Source organism: Phasianus colchicus, chromosome Z, assembly GCF_987193195.1.
Source record: "Phasianus colchicus chromosome Z, bPhaCol1.hap1.1, whole genome shotgun sequence".
NCBI classification, from domain to species: Eukaryota; Metazoa; Chordata; class Aves; order Galliformes; family Phasianidae; genus Phasianus; species Phasianus colchicus.
This window is the reverse complement of record NC_143476.1, coordinates 60,513,189-60,531,117: the sequence shown is the minus strand read 5'-3', so window position 1 is coordinate 60,531,117 and position 17,929 is coordinate 60,513,189. Positions and strand designations below refer to the sequence as shown.

Below are 17,929 nucleotides of genomic sequence, written 5' to 3'. Positions count from 1 at the left end.
TTGCTTAACCAAACCAATTCATTCACATGGAAGAAATCTGCTTTTAAAATTATCACATCTGCAAGCTCATTTTTTTTCATACAAGAGGCCAGAGATAACAGAAAAGCTCACATAAAGCCATCCATCCTCCCTCAGGCATACTCGTCCTTTTGGCAATCACATACATTTCGGTTTCATCCTGGCATGCATTTAAAAGTTTAGGGGACATCCTGCTCTCCGCAGCATGGACAGTGCTCCCTGACCACTCAATATCAGGAAAGCCCAGCAGGAAAGGCAATAACATCATTTTATTTCACTAGGCCAGAGCCTCAGATATGCTCTGGGTGGGTCTCCCACATTTCAGCTAGTCTTAACAGCAATATGCTTAGGAAATGAAGTCACTTACCATGGGGCTCAGGAAAAGTGAAACATAACTTTGATATTGGACTTCTTTTTTTTTTTTTTTTTTTCCCAGCTTTTTTCCTTTCCTTTTCAGTTTAAATGCAGATAAAGATCTGCTTTTCTACAGCTTCTGCCTCAGTATCTGTCCATGCTCTGCCTGCTGCAGGGACACACAGGATGTGCCACCACCAGAGCCTCACAGCAGCCACGTGCTGGCCAAGGCCAGGCTGGATGTGGATCTCGGCAGCCTGGTCTAGTGGCTGGCAACCCTGCCCATGGCAGGGGGGTTGAAACTGGATGATATTTGAGGTCCTTTTCAGCCCAGGCCATTCTATAATTCTATGATTCTATGATTCTATAATTCTATGATTCTATGATTCTATGATTCTATGATATGATTCAAGGCGAGAAGGGACCGATGTCAGTGTGTCAGCACCCAGCACCTGTTGCTGGACTTGTACTCTGGGGCTGCTCCGAGACGGGAAAACCTTTGAAATGAAGAGACAGAGGGCTGAAAGGATACCCCATTTCAAGACTTTTCCATCCTTTCCTTGCATATGAAGGTGTTCTCCCTACACTGAGCTGTAGATAAGAGGCATCCCCAGAGTATAAGAAGTCTCCAGCAACAGGCTCACTGCTAATCTGTAAGGTCTGATTTTACTGGAAATGCACTTTTGTTTACACCATAGTCTAATTCCACCCATTCTGAAGTCCTTTCCTGCTACAGCCCAGAGCTCTCCATCTGACCTGCTGTATGAGAAGACTTTGCAAACATCTGACATGGTCTGAGCAGGATGAAGATCAGAACTCAGACACTGTGAGTTGACAAACTTCAAAAAATAATTTTGTTATAGGGGAAAAGAAATATTTACCAGCCATGCAGACTAAAGAAGGCAAATTCCCTGCAGGAACAGCTCTGAAGTCAACTGAAGCCAGTGGAGTTATGCCAGCAAAGATTTTGGCCCTCTATGTGCATTTCCTAGACAAAGCAAGGATCTTTCTAAGTTAAAAACATTTCTAACACAAACGTTTTCAGATGTAGTGCATTTACCAGAGTGGGAAGGCTTCATCTTGCTGTGGGTGTTGAACTCCTTCTCCCTCTGGCTGCCTCTCTCCCCTCTGTTTCTATCACTCTCTCCCTTTTTTTCTCTCTCTCTAAAGAAATTCGAAGTAAAACAATTTCCTCAAGTCAAGTCTGCCTCCAACAGAATTCATTATTTATTTTTTTAAATCCAGAAATGATTTCAGCTTGCACCCCAGGTGGGAAGTTAAAAGAGGGAACCGATTTGAAAGTTTGTCACAGTAGGCAGAACAGTCGCTTTGCAGCCCTTGCCTGGCTAAGGGTGCACTGCTTCACAGCTACACTGTAAAGTGTTAAAAATCATCCCCACCCACCCCAGAATATATATATATGTATAAAAAAAAAATCCCCGTCCATCTCTCAGTACATAAAAGGACCTCATCACACTGCAAAAATAGCAGTACCCACTTTGGTCAATTAAAAAAAAAAAAAAAAAAAAAAAAAAAAAAGCATACATTATTCTTTTTTTTTTTTTCTTTTAAATCTGTGTACTTACCTATAATAACCAATACAGCTAAAAGCACTACCTACTTAGGCAAAACTTGGTATTGCATAATTCGTATAAATTTGAATCCCCTCCCCCCCAATATTAATTGGAAGATGAAAAACATGAAAGGTTAATAGAAAAAACACCAAAATACTGAAAATATTGCTGGTCGATTACAATTCTTAAGCGGCAATTATACACAGCCATGATATGCTTTATAAATGTGAGATAAAGATATAACTGTCTAAAAAATCCATGATGTCACACTTTTTTCCCATCTGGAGTACAAAATATTTTGTCATAAAAATGGTAAAGATTTAAATGATAATAAATGCAGCAAAACAAGTGTAGTGATGTCAATTTTTTTTTGTTGTTTTTGTGGATTTTTTGTATTTTTTTGTATTTTTTTCATTTTTTAGATTTCAAGGCAAGGCACGTAATGTGGACATTATATTTTCGTGCAAATCAGGATTACTGGAAAGAGTATTTTAATTATTTTTTGAGAGACATAGAGGCAAAATGTCTGCCCATGCACATTATATTTCTGTCAATATGTGAAATCTGTTGAACAAGGCTAACTTCTGAAAGCACCATGCAAGTTTTCAGCACCCTGTAATTAGACTTAGAGAGTGCATTATTTAAATAAATCTTATCCCCATCCTGGTATTACCAGTTTGTAAACAGTAAGCTTTGCCCTTTTGGCATGGATTTGCCTATCTCTTTGTCTCTATGATGCAGATTATACAGAAAAATATAAACCCTATGGGTTCTTGATGCAACCAGTAACTTTAAATAAATAAATTCTACCCCTTTGTGGAGGCAGCAGCTAAACCAACATAAGTGCTGTGTTTTCACTGATTTATTTTTCTCAAGGACATGATTTGTCTTGATGTAATGCCTTTTAATGCCCTCAAAAACTGAGGGGAAAAATAAATTTGTTCAAAGTAAATTTTAATTCTTTTTTTAATCCCCTCAATTTAGAGTCCAAGGGCTGAAGGACTTATAATGATGACCCCTTTGATACGACTTTTAAATTGCACTTGCCTCTCTAAGTGTTTCTTTAGTGGGTAAAAAGTTTCTGGGTTGTTTTTTTTTTTTTTTCCTTTTCTTTTTGCTGTTGCATGAAAAGATAACACTTTTACCTACGTAGAGGCATTTCTTACATAGAGCGTGTGTGTTCATTCTGATTGAAAATTTCAAGCTGGGTAACACACTAGAAAAGGCTGAGTCAAGGGCCAAAGTTTAATAAATCCATACTGATAACTAAAGGCTACAGAGCTTTTTTTTTTTTTTTTTTTTTTTTTTAAACATTTAGAAATCAGAGTGTTGAGAAAATGGCTGGCTTACAGCCCTTGTCCTCCTGCAAATCTGCTGCTGCTGCCTAGCCTTTGTTTTGTGAGATAACCAGGAATAGTGATCCCATGCGTAAACAACAAGAATACTAAACCAATAAAACTAGCTTATCATGCAAATATTAAGGCATCTAGAAAGTCAGTTAAAATATATTGTCAGAGACAGAACATCTATTTCCCAGCGGACTTCATATAACAAAGGCTACTTAGCAGGAGCTGCATTCTACCCATCAGTGAAATATCATCGACCCTTTGTATGTCATTTCAGTTTCGACCATAAGGAAATTAGTGATTGTAAGTGCTGCAATTGCTGGTCTATTTTTTCTTCGCTCTTCAGTTTCTTCTCTCATCCCATCTTCCTTCCTTTTTTTTCTTTTTCCTAATTTTTCTTTTTATTTTTTCCCTCAGTTGCTGGTTTCTGCTTGAAGGAAAGGCTCTCCAATTATGTTCAAACCATAATTTGGGACATTTGTCGGCAGGATCGGTGTCCTGTTTGATACTTGAAAAGGAACCAAGCTAGCCCAGGTACCAGGACTGTTGAAAAGGGGGAAAGAGACAAGGAAAAGGGGGGAAGGGGGGAGGGGGGGGGGGGGAAGAAAAAAAAGAAAAAGAAAGAAAAAGAAACACAAATTAGACATTTTGCAAAAATTAGAACACAGAGAATTTGAATCAGGATAAAACCAATATTTGATATGAATACCACTACTTAAGATAAAAAGAGAAACCAAAATTGTGAATTTTGCTTGAAATTCAACTTTACAGTTCTGTTTGCAGAAGTTTGATTTATTTGAACTAAAATTCTGTGTTGCTCTCAATTGCAAGCAGCGTTATGGCTGATTTACACAAAGTAGCCTGCTAATTTATGAAAATTCCCCAAAATTCTAGAGGCAAATATATGGACCAGACACCACTACACTATATATGTGACGCTGAATGACACTGTGTATGTTATTTAAGTGCTAGTGTAATACACATATTGTAGCTATTTCGTGTACAAATTTTCTCATTTCAAGAAAACAAAATAAAGCTCAGTGCTTAAGTTTCTTGTGCAGTTTCCTACTCTTTTTCAAATCAGCAACTTACATCACTCCAATCCCAAGATATGCCTGTGAGTTTTGTGAGTCACAATTAGAACACAGAACTTGGGCTATAAAATTTCTATTATTAAAAAAAAAAAAGAAGTTGTTTTTGGTTTTGTTGGTTTTTTGTTTGTTTGTTTGTCTTCACAATTTATTACCCCCAAAATACCAGTGCCCATAACAAAGGGCTCTATCATGTAAAAGGGTCACAGTGAGTACCGTAAATTTTTCAGTAGAAGTTAGCATAAGAAAATATTTTCAAAGACAATTCCATTACTTAAATCACCATGCCAAAAGCGCCATGTCACTGAGGTGTTTTAAATCCCGATGGTGTTCACACCTTTAAGAGGCACAGACTCCTAGCAGGTATTCTATCCATCAGGATTTGCAAGAGGATCACTTAAAGACAGACTTCAGCTGCCGCTTTTCCGTAGCCAGAGCAAACCCTGACCAGCCTTTTCCTGAGATATCTACCTAGCACCTGAGAAATAAGGGGTTTCTTAGAAATTCCAGTCAAGTTTATAAAGAAGAAAAGCTGCATCTTTAAGTCAGCAATAATTGCCAAACAAGAAGAAACATACACATTGTGCAAATACGTATTTCCCGTACATTTTATTGTAGTGAATCTTATCTGCACTAGTTCTTTCACAAACACAACACTTTACGTGAGAACACACTTTGGCATTAAACTGAGATGTCTCACTACATGTTTTGTGAAAGATGGACACTGAAAGCTTTCTTCCTTCTCTCTCCGTGGTTAACCTTTTGCACCACTTTCTCTCTGAAGGAGCATGTGCTCATTTATGTGATCCTCTGATGTGTGAATACTGAAGAAAGGGGTCAACTTATTTCATAAAACCCAGGGGACGTGTTCCTCAAGTGATTTATACCAAAAACAGTGGAAACAGCTTCTGTCATGTACTTCATTTTGATGCTCTCTACGCGTCTTTATACCTGGTAGTTTACTATTCTGATTCCTAACAATTAATTTCAAGTTCTCTGTTTTACACATTCAAAAAGGCGGGAAATTTCACAGACCTGACCTGCTTGTCTCCATCATGGTCAAATTCAGAAGGGAACAGAACTCTTTTTTTCCTCAGGGATTTTTAAGAAATATGAGTATCCTCGTGTGTCTAAACTGTCTGAACTAAAGAGAATATTTAGCAGCTTTTTTTTTCACCACTGAGTCTATTCTTGCAGGTTACCCTAAAATCTGAGTAATTAAATAACTCTTGTAGTTATTTTCAAAATGTAAGATCAATAAATCTATTTGATTATATATATATATATATCCGTGTATATATATATATTTTTAAGTATCTACTGACTATTCAAAATATCTTATTTTCTGTGCTTCAAGAAATAATCCCTTTTGGAAACTGAAAAATCACAGTTACACAACAAATCTTAAAATATTCACAAAGTCTTAAACCAATTTATACATAAAAGATTTGTCCAATATGACTTGATGAAAAGATTATGGTTTTAAAAAATATTCAGTACCAGAACCTCATTTAAGAGGCTTAATTGTTTCAATTTATTCTTCATCTTCCTTCAGAATTTGTTTGACAATGCATTTCTTGCTCCTTCCTCTTTGGATTTCAGTGATGTTAAGAAGTAAACTATGAAATAACAGACACAACACAAATCATTTTCAAGCACAAGGATTTGTAAAGATAGGAACTGGTAATAAGGAAAAGAAAAGAAAAACAAAGCAGATTTGTTTGCTGAGGATCTGTCTGAGCACATACTTTAAGCATATAGTGCTTTGCTGTCCTGCTACACAGGATTTACAGAGTTTATCCACTTCAAACAAAACAGAACATTAACTAAAAAAATGTAAATTTTCTGTGATGTCAGTGTGGTATTTAAGCAATTTCTGTTGAAAAGGCTAAACACATTGCTTTCAGAATCTTTCTAGAGAATTACAGTGTGCTTCAGTGGTTGGATATATATATGCAACTTTTTTCCCCTTTTTTAAAAGTTTTAAACTCCTAATGACTACAGCAGGTGAAAGAAAGCAGTGCTGACAAGGAACAAATCATTATTTGTATTTCTCTTATCCAGTTCTTCGCATAGGAGAAAGAGGCCTTGATTTTTTGGAAAGTGCTTAATAAAATAAATCACAACAAGTAACTAATTAGATTGTTGTTGCCATATGACTAGAAAATTTAATAGGTTTGTTCCTTCAAACCTTCCAAACCTCCCCCATCTCACATTACGACCATCTCAAAAATGCAGCATGAAGTAAATTTGTCAGTGCTGCTTATGAATCCTTGGGGAGCAATAAATTTCCTATGTTAACACTACGCAGATCCCATCTGATTTAAGGAAGTCTCTGGCTCACAAGCGGCCAGCCAGTGCAGAGCCACCTGCTGCCCACCATGCATAACAGTGAGGGTATCTGTAGCGCTGGGACAACGTGCTGTCCAACTGCTGTGGCTGGAAAACAACTGTTCTGGAAGCTGCAATGGTGGACCCAAGTTCCTCTCTGGCCTCAGCTGCTAGGTTGGGGCAGCGGGGCAGGACAGGCCCTCCTGCGTCCATCAGCACTTCCCTCCAGCACAAGGAGCGTCAAGGCCTGGTGAGCTTGTACTTCAAAAATCAAACTCGTTGTGCTGCACTTTGATGTGATTGTCTCAGGGGATCTTCCTATCACTGCCCAACATATAGGGCAGGCAAAGGAGGAAACCCAAGTGAAAATTACTGAGATAAACAGCACAAATGAATCGCTAATCAAAACACAAAGTTCTAAAACAGCTTTGATACAAGTCATAATGGAAAGTGTATCTGCAAAGCTGCACATATACTGCTGTCTATCTAGCATGCCCACTTATCTCACCTATCTCATAAGATTTACAGTAAATTTAATTGTACTTCCAACTACGTATGGGCTACCACCTGCTTTGTAATTCTCTAGTGCTTCTCTGTGCACTTAAGCCAGACTGTTGGCTCCAGTCAAGATTTCCCATCATTTTTATCAAACCTGCTCTGAAAGGATTTTCTGTGAGAATCAAGGAGTTTAACTTCGATCATGTAAGCCACCTACAAAGTGGAGCTTCCTATCAAACCAGCTACTGCTGTCTGCAAAACAAGCTCTGCCTGGGTGGCAACAGAGGGAAGGGAGGAATACCTTTCCCTTTACGATGCTATTCAACCAATTATACATGTTCCAGGAAAACTTCCAGCCCTGAATTTCACAAAACCAAATGTCGTCTCTCTGTTCACTGAGCATCCCTACACACACACAAAAAAGAGCAAGGCAAGCCAAAAATCTTTGAATTGCCGAGGGCATAGTGAAGCTAATTGTCCTAGGAGAAGTTAATGAGATATCCCTTGGTCCACTTGGTTCCTCCTTCTGATAAAAAACATTCATGTGTATGGCTGGAATCAAGCAGGTCCAATCCATGCTCTGTAATTCAGACCAATAACTCCTGAGAGAATAGTTTGTAAGAATTTTCTTGAAGCATTACAACATTACCAGAAGTAGTATTCTCTCACCATTACTAGACTATCAGATGTACTATACAGTCAACATTCTCCTTCAATTCATAGCAAGTATAATTTATTTATCTGTTCAAATGTAATGTAACAGCAAAGAAAAATTTTGCAAGCATCCTACAGGGTAAACATTCTCCATTACAGTTTTCACATGTTAATTCAATCAAGATTTCAGCCATGGTTTCCTCTTAAAGATAATAATTGCTTTTTCAAGAAACTCTGAGAAAGATATTACTGGAATGGACTACTAGCATTTTATGTATATATCATCCACTTTAGAGGTTATAATAAAATAAGGAATATAATAACATTAAACAATTAACTAAATGCAATAAAAATAAGTCCAATCAGACTTGGGCAAATCTGAAGCACATTAAGATTCTTACTTTCCACCAGTTAAAATATTTTCAAAAGCCTCAAAGTCTGTAAGAGTATTTAATCATTTGGAAAGTGTACCTAAATCAATATTTCCTTCTTGTGGTTTTACTATCCTATGCATCAACATACTAGCTTATGTAAGGTAAACTAAATCATGCCAGGTCAGTCTTTAGGCAGAAGGGGTAGACATGCCTTTGATGTTGAGAGAAATGGCACTACTGAGTCACCAAGCAAGGCCTTTCTGTCTCAGCACAGAGCAAGTGCTCCCCCATAGAACTACAGGCAACTCTGCTACTTCAAATTTTTAAGATCATATGAACTCTGGAAAAAGCAATTGTGTTAACCTCAGTGCCCTGGCTAAATTCCAGCTTGTACATTTCTGCCAAAAAAATAACGACCCCTTCAGCATCTACTTAATGTGGTACTTCTGATATTCTCCATCCTAAACCAGTATCTTCAGTTAAACAGTTGCCAAATTTCACTTCCAACATGAGCATTTATTTCAAGAGATATATTAAATATATCTCATCTTAATTTAGAAAGACATTTAACAGGTTAGCAGGGCACATACCACCCATCTAGCAGATGTAAGGGGTAGAAATCCACTGATTTATGTCCAGAGGACGGAAAAGGGAATTATGCTGTAATTATAAATTTTTCTGTTCCCTGCAGACCCTTTTTATGTGATAGTGTAAGAAAACAAAAAAGAAACAAAGAAACAAAAACAAAAACAAAAACAAAAACAAAAAAGCAATAACCACAGAACAGGGAGAAGCTGCAGATCCCACCACTGTTAAAGAAAATCAACAGTACAGGTAAGGCCTGGAGAACCTGTGTGTGGTCATTCTACACTCTGTATCACGTTTTCAAGTGCAGAGACAAGGCTGAAGGAGGATGGGAAATATGCACATGCATACAAGGCGCGATCACTATCATAGGAAAGTCACCTCCCATAGAGCCAAATAATGGAGACTGTGGGCTTGGGTTAAGAGAGACTGTTGAGTTGCCTAAAAAAACAATGGAATTTGCACTTTCGGCTACTTATCAAGGCAAGAAGAAAATAACTGTAGGAATGTGCTAAGAAAAGATTCAGAAAATGACTTTCTTTCGAAGTCCAAACAAAAAAAAAAATCATTGTTCCAAATTCATTATGATTCACTCTTCTCTAAATGTCAGCAGACAGACTTGTAAAGTTAATCCAGCCTTCTCCTCCTCTCCCCCTCAATATTAATATTTTCATTTGTAGTGTTATGTTCATTATCTTGCTACTTATAAAAATATGCCTGAATTTATGAACACTGCTCAGTTTAATTAGTAAGACGAAAGAAAGAGAGGAAGAGAGGGAGGAAGAGAGGAAGGAAGAGAGGAAGGAAGGAAGAGAGGAAGGAAGGAAGGAAGGAAGGAAGGAAGGAAGGAAGGAAGGAAGGAAGGAAGGAAGGAAGGAAGGAAGGAAGGAAGGAAGGAAGGAAGGAAGGAAGGAAGGAAGGAAGGAAGGAAGGAAGGAAGGAAGGAAGGAAGGAAGGAAGGAAGGAAGGAAGGAAGGAAGAAAAGGAGGGAGGGAGGGAGGGAGGGAGGGAAGAGGGAAAAAAGCAAGGAAGGGAGGAGGGATGGACGGATGGGAGGAGGGGAGGGGAGGGGAGGGGAGGGGAGGGGAGGGGAGGGGAGGGGAGGGGAGGGGAGGGGAGGGGAGGGGAGGGGAGGGGAGGGGAGGGGAGGGGAGGGGAGGGGAGGGGAGGGGAGGGGAGGGGAGGGGAGGGGAGGGGAGGGGAGGGGAGGGGAGGGGAGGGGAGGGGAGGGGAGGGGAGGGGAGGGGAGGAGGAGAAAAGAAAGAGAGAAAGAGAGAAAGAGAGAAAGAGAGAAAGAGAAAGAGAGAGAGAAAGAGAAGAGAGAGAGAGAAAGAGAAGAGAGAGAGAGAGAGAAAGAAAGAAAGAAAGAAAGAAAGAAAGAAAGAAAGAAAGAAAGAAAGAAAGAAAGAAAGAAAGAAAGAAAGAAAGAAAGAAAGAAAGAAAGAAAGAAAGAAAGAAAGAAAGAAAGAAAGAAAGAGAAAGGAAGGAAAGAAGGAAGGAAGGAAGGAAGGAAGGAAGGAAGGAAGGAAGGAAGGAAGGAAGGAAGGAAGGAAGGAAGGAAGGAAGGAAGGAAGGAAGGAAGGAAGGAAGGAAGGAAGGAAGGAAGGAAGGAAGGAAGATATAAAAGAAGGAAAGAAAGAAAAAAAGAAGGGAAAGAAAAAAAAGAATGCTTCACAGCTTCAGAAGAAACATTTGGAGATAAGGTGATGCAGAAATAGAAAACTGGAGTAATCAAGGGGTTAAAGATACAGTTTACACTTGGGAATTCTCTATAATATGCTCCTCCTCTACTTAGACTGCTGCCAAAAATCATCTGACAGGAAACATAAGATTAAGTTTGTCCTACCTAAGTGAACAAAGAGTGCTCAGAACAGGCAACCAGTTCACTGCAGAGCGGGAACTTTTCTAATCCTGCTGGAATCTGAAATGCTGCTCAGAAAATATTACTGAGGTTGTTTACTTTAACATCTTGCTTCTGGATCATCTCATTCATTTTCATCACACTACAGTTCTTGCTACTTTCCCCATAAAGGTTAACTTAAAGCTCCAAACATAATCATGTGGAAAATGGACATTATTGATTCCTATGGTCCATTGTTCCCCCATTCTCAGTCCCTGAAGTTCAAGTTCAATCTGGAATTACATCATGTCTGGTTTCTCCTGGTTACCAGACGGCTTGAGACGTGACCACAGCTACAGAAAAAACAAACAGGCTTCTTCACGCTTCGGCTCCCCTATCGATTCAAACATAAACTTTTTTTCTTTCTCTCAAGTATGCTTCAAGTATGGAGCATGGTTAACTTAGAGATTAAGTTCCAAATTAGATTATCTAATGGCATCTTAATGGATTGCTGACCCATTTCCTGTGGGATGGCAGCATGCAAGTCTGGCTTGAATACAATTAATTTCTTAGGAAGTGTTCTGAAGATGTTTGCCTAGATGGAGAGGAAACATACTGTTCTGAACATCTTTCTGCATTAAAGAGTTGGGCAAAACTATTAGAGTTAGCAGTTTAAATTGATAAAGACCAGCATTCATTAGGTATTCTTTCTACGAATATTTTTTACAGTCAGAATACTTCAGTGTTTTTGTTCTTATATTTCAACATGTGAATTGATATTTCTCTTCCAAAATATTGCCCAAGGCAGAAAGGAGAAGGAGAGAAGGGGGGTGGACATGAACTATTGCTCTAACAGGTGTCTGTCTTCACCAAAATGTGCTTACACAAACAATGCTGCTGACTGTGTTACTTTAGCTGTGTTTGCGGGATTCCAGATACACAGAAGATACTACGAGATAAAAGCAATTCACACCCATTCTCATTTGCCCACTCCATTTTTGGCTGCTTTAGCTGCACTGCTACCAATAAGCCACGAGTGATCCTGGGAGAAAAGCACTGCCTGAAAAGTTAAGCATTTGAATACCCTAATAGCTACTGCAGGAAAGGAAATTCAGTATTCTGAGAATAGAGCTCTCCTCAGCATCTCCAGGAACAAAACAGCTGCTGTACTGCACTTATGTGTCAAGATAACAGGCTGAAAGCAGGAAATGCAAATCTAGTGCAGACGCCTGAGTAGTGTAAATGTAAAGTTACAGTTAACCCGTAAAAGTAACATAGATTGTAACATGAATAATAGTTATCTGTATTGTATAAATAAAAAGAATATTTAACAGTATTGGAGTTTGATAACGAAGCTTTGCTTACATTCTGTGAAAGATCTGCTAATATTTCATACACTATGAAAAAGCCTCATGATGCAGGAGTTACTGTTCATCAACTGAGATTCAAGCTTATATTTTCAAGCTTCCTACCCAGTATATGAACACTTTTTCTCACTCTCACCCATGTCTTAGGTTTATTTTTTGCATATGCTTTTGCTCTCAGATAGTGACTGAGACTGTATTTTTCTAACTGAACTTTACAGCTTTTCATAATTTCCCCTTACATTCTGTCTCTAAGGAAATATTATTGCAGAAGTGTCGTCATGAAAAAAAAGGGAGCATTTTTAATGATTTCTAAATATCTTCTTCATATGTACAGCAAAACTGTCCTAAATTATCTTAAAAGAGCTAAATTCCACTATACACTACATGTTCAGAGTTCAGAAGATACAGCAAAATGACATGACAGGCAGCTATTAATGAGACAAAGAGCACAAAAATAACAGGCATTTTCTCATCTTCTGCTCTCCCTAAGTTCTGAAGACATCAGTCACCAACAATGCCCCATTACAAAGCTTTCAGCTTGGTCACTTTCATTACCTGATTTCTGTGTAGACAAGACAATTGATATTCAACCAACATCTTGTCTTTCTTGAGGTCAATGACTTTTCTGAAAACCAGTGTACTTAAAATAACCGTAGAAGCCTGTTGCAAAAGGTCAGACTGAGTGCCATCTAAACGAGTACTACGGATTTGAGGGAATTATATGATGAAAAACATTTGTCAAACAAGTTTCTGTGATAAAGTTTGGCTGTCTGGACTAGAATATCTTTCTCTGCTAGTAGGAAACAATTCTTCTTGCAATCCATTGATGCCCATTGAAGAATCTGTGACAGAGCTCATCTGGGAACACTTTTGTCCACTGATAAGACCAAATTGGCAAATAACATTCCAGAAGCTACCTGCAAAGCAGTTTTGTGTATAAAGATCAGCAAATAATGGAATGTTTAATTTCATCATCAAGGTTTCCTTGGTCAACACCTAGAAATTTTTTCCCCCTTTTTTCTCTTTTCAACTAAGGCTCATATGTGCTAGGTACTGGAAAAAAAAAAAACAGATTCACCAGGACAGTGCTTCAGCTGGTATAAATATTCATTGCTTTAAAGGGGTCAAGAGAGATGACTGATTTAAACCATTCAAGGATTTTTCTATATAGGCACTTGTGAGATAATTTCCCAATGCCTGTCAATGCCCTGAGAAAGCAATATTCTTTGCAATAGGAGAATAAATCACCACCTCCATTGTGACCCTCCCATGCTAAAGTAGCACAGTTCGGATTCACTCTTTACAGAGCACTGAAAACTGTGATCGGGATTTATAATGTGAATCACAGCCTTTGAGGAGGTGAGGTGAATCCATTAGCTAATTTTCCATTGTGCCGTAATCTACATAGGTCACTCTGAAACTAATGCCTACTTTTTATTTCCATGGAAACTATAGCAGCTACAAAGAGCACAACAAAACTTCGATAGAGAAAATTCTCATCTGCAAAACACTATGTTTCAACATAGTCACCACCATTTGCTGTGTATTTTCACCAGCAATGAACAAGAGCCTGCATGCTGTGCTCGTAAAAATCGGCATGGCCCTCCGGAGGATGGCTTGTCTTTCACAATGCTGTTGTCACTGCTGCAACACACCACACACCACCTCACTGTGCTCACATACACTGTTTGGTCCACATCAACGTTCAGAAAGCATCAGTGTATGTCAACGGGTGCCATTTTTTTCCACATGGAGGAATTCAGTTCCAAACCTTTGCTTTATACGCGCTTCCATGTCAGATGTGCTGTTCTGTCAGATGCTGCCATCTCTCACACAGCACCAAAATGTAATGGAATATTGGTGGGAAGGTTCAACCTCTACTGCCATATCACCAACATCCATCTCTGATGTCATGGGCCAACATAATAAAATAGGAGGCATTGCTTTCAGAGCAACCTTGTATAATGGAAGACATGATTACACTTCGCTTTCGCACAACAGTTTTTTCCAGATAAATATTATTTCAGAAAAAAAAATGCAGTAATAAAAAGTAAAGCAGCAATATTTAAGGCACTTAAACTTCAGATTTGTTAACAGCAATAATTTTTCAAATTTTGTCATTAATATTCCAAGTGGACACTCAAAAAAATAAAAAAAAAATTTAGAAATTCCATAGTATAATGCAGTATATCAGAAATCACTTTTGTAAAGAAAGATTTTACACATACACACTCGTACTGACATATACACACAGACTATTCAGAATGACCCATACTGTCATATGCACACAAACATCTGTGAAGTATTTAAAATTATCTTGAGTGAGTAGATAATACATCATTTCACAGGCTCCGAACCTGCATGCTTTATATTTATACCCCCCACCAATATCTGTGGGTAATTCTGCACATGAAAGAGCTGAAAAGCAGATGTATCACAATTATGCTGATTTGTTTACACGTCTATTTAGACAAACACATCCCTACTGTTATCATCATTCATCATATATCAACAGATGTAACGAATAATAATGAGTAATTGATTTATGTCCCAAAAGTCGTGGTTGGGAGGGGCCTTCTTTTTCCCCCAGGAGAAAGGTTGTGTGGGAGCTTCTTTTTGTGGGCATTTTGCTTGTTTGTTCTTGCATACAAAAATAGCCTTTAATTTGTGGAAATCATCCCTAATTATTTGGGGATTTTATTTAGAAATAAGGTTATATCTTACCTTCATTTACATGTTAGTGACCTAAATCTAAACCAGCTGATTAGTCATAAAAATCTCTATTAATAGTATGGGTATTCATTATCCAGAACCACCACCATATCAGACATTTATTATTATCTGTGTCTATACTGCTCAGAGCACCGTTTTCTTAGCATTAACCACTAAGTCCCCCCAAATAAGTCCCTTAATTATGCAAATGACATTTTCATTGTTAAAGCCTGAAATCAGTATTAAGTATTCCCTTAAATCTGTAAACCTTTTGCATTTGATAGCACAGCATCATCACTCCAGATGATTATTAAAGTTGTCCTAAATTCAGTTTATATTAAAGATAACCTAAATGTGTACTGCAGAAATATTAAACAAATTTTCATCAGATGCTGTCACATATTCCACTGGCAGCCCAGTAAAACAGATACTATAGCTCAATGTAAATTTTTTTTATGTGGTGTAGGGGTGGAAATAATTAAAATGTTACCTTTGCCAAGTAATTCCCAATGTATCCTCACTGGCACTGGGGTATAAATGCCTGCCGTTTTGATTCATGGTCCAGTCACAAATCCTCAGCTGTCAATTGAAACCTAGCAGTCAGATATGGATCGAGCAGTACTACAGTTTTTAGTATTTAAATGAATGCATGCAAAATAGTATTGTACATGGCAAAAGCCTTACTTTCTCAAGAAGAATATTAAAAAAAAAAAAAAAAAAAAGAAGAAAAAAAAAAGACCAACCAACCAAACAAAAATAACTTATTCTGAAAAATAAATGCCTACAGATTTGCTTAAGATAATGATATTTTAATATGCTTCTCTATTAATAAAGCATAAAAGAGTAACTAGTGTTTAGCACAAAACAATTAGCCATATTAGATTACAAACTGAGCTGGAATAAAAGGAAATGTTAATATTCAATAGTGAAATATTTTAAGAAAGAAAATAAAAATGATGTTTTCTCTTAGCAATGCTCTAAATCGTGTATTAAGGTCTAATGTAGTCAATATCATGTAGCATGCATTTTGTGAAACATAGAAGACATGCAATTTATAGAAATATTGTCCAAATTAAACAATATGTATGTCCTTATCTTGCTATTTAAGAAGGGTAAAGATATTTTGTAACTGAAGTTTATTAATTTAGTATTACTCAGAGCAATTTTATTTAGAAAGAGGTGATAATCTAATCTTGTTTTAGGCTCAGAATAACAGCATTTAAAATATTCTATTGCTTTTTGGTATAATGAAGAATGTACTAAATGTAATCTGAAGCAAATTCTTCCCAGATCCTCAAACCATCAGTTCTGCCTTCACGGACTTTTCAAGTAACCCTGTATAGCTCTGCTTGTTTAGCAGCTGCTGCATAGTGTTAGCAGATTTATTGAAAAGATATACGACTTATTTTTACGTTTAAGAAAGTGAACTTATCTAGCTTGCAAAGAAAACACATATTTTAACCCCTGTATAGTTATGTGATATTATAAACTGCTGTACCATTACATATGATACAGAACTATGAATTGAAGATAATATTGTTACTGAATCTAATTACTTTAATTTCAGTTTTCTCTATTCATATTTGGTCTTCAGAAAGCACAAGCAGAGAAACTACAGTATTTTCACAGGAGCACATTTACTTGCAACCTTTTCCTGAAAAATACAAATGCTAAGGACAAGACAGTATTGCAAACCTGACCCTGCCTGACTGATAGATTCATAAGTTTCCTGCTGTTAAGGTCTGAGAAATGGAAATGTTAGTCTCTGATATTTTCATAGGGATTGTTTCTTGTTTGTTATCTAAAGAACTCCAAGGGACCTTCTAAAGGCCATTAAAAGCATGACTAAACCACATGAAATTAAACAGAAAAGGAAATATGCATTCAAAAAGTTTGCTAGCAGTAACTGTGAATAATACATTAAACATATTTAAAGAAAGGACTAAGTAAATATTTGGTTTATTCATTACAAAAAACAGTATTGTAAACCAAATTTTAATATGGAAGATATAGTAAAACATTGGTTTGATTACTTGATATACAAAAGCTGTACTCTCACTATAGCTTTTTAAGGATATTTTAAAGACTTATAACTTAATTATAAAAACTCACTTCCCACTGAAATAAAAGACTGAAAGGTTTAAAAAAATCTTTTCTTCTTTCACAAAATATGAAACCTATGAATAAATTATATTTGGCTGTTAATATGCAGAAAAATATTAATATCCTAAACTTAGTGTTACTCAATTTTTATGCACTTAGGTCTAGCTCAAAAATCTGGCAAGTACTTAGTTTTCGATAGAATCTGATTGCATTTGTGATACAAGGAAAGCATTTTACATTACATTTTAGTAAAATCAGCTCCTGCACTAAATTGTGATATTTTTCCCACCATCTAAATGAAAGCTATCCATATGTGAGTTAATGTATGAGAGTTATCAGTAAGAGCTCCAAAAAGAGCTTTTCAAATCTATGTCATTAAAGTTAGTATTGGCATACATCATATTAAATACAGTCATACGTAGTTGTACAACACCAACACATACACATATAAATACTGATGTGATAGTTATAGAATGTATATATTTTATATATGCTATAGACCTATTGCATGCACCTATATATGTAGATTAATGTTGGATCAAATCTATAGTTAGTGTAAAGTGTAGTGCTTTTTGTTGCACCAGCTATGCCTCCTTGTAGTACTGTCAATACAAACCACTGCAGGTCTGCCTGATAATTGCATATATGAAAAGCAGGATGGCATCAGTTGCACTTAAAACCACTTTCCCCATGTTAAAATCTATTGCTTCACATTCATCTGCAGGCTAACATAGCTGTGGTGTTGTCTTCAAAAGCTAAGCTTCCAGGAAAATGGGTTTTTTTTTCAACTTCACGTAAAATTTCCTTTTATAAATCACTACTGCCTGGAGACTATGATGTCTAAAAAAATAGTCCAGGATTTAGAAATATACATTTGAAAGTATTTGGAAATATCCCTTTCAAAGTCTTCATCTGCATCCCTCACGTGCTGTTGAGTGCTTTCTGGGTAAAAGGTCTGGAAGGGCTTAAAAGGCCTCAACGAGCCCTGCCTGCTTTTGATGGAAGATGTCTGCTTACAGCAGCAGCAGGAACAACGTCCTTGGAGGACATCCAGACGGCCCAGTAGGGAAAGCCTGGGAGCA

The 17,929-nt window shown here is 37.2% G+C and overlaps 1 protein-coding gene across 6 annotated transcripts in view; it reads right to left on the bottom strand.

Annotated features, from left to right (window-relative positions):
- Positions 1-427: 427 nt before the first annotated feature.
- Positions 428-17,929, bottom strand: part of NFIB (nuclear factor I B) — a 172,575-nt gene continuing 155,073 nt past the window's right edge. For 4 of the 6 annotated variants that reach the window (XM_031609952.2, XM_031609954.2, XM_031609953.2 and 1 more), the window contains exons 11-12: positions 15,235-15,323; positions 428-3,835 (exon numbers count right to left, since the gene is read on the bottom strand). In XM_031609952.2, the coding sequence (XP_031465812.1) occupies positions 3,706-3,835; positions 15,235-15,323 (219 nt within the window). In that variant the 3' untranslated portion in view covers positions 428-3,705. The remainder of the gene's footprint in view (positions 3,836-15,234; positions 15,324-17,929) is intronic. The other 2 variants (XM_031609956.2, XM_090132190.1) reach the window with 1 other exon arrangement.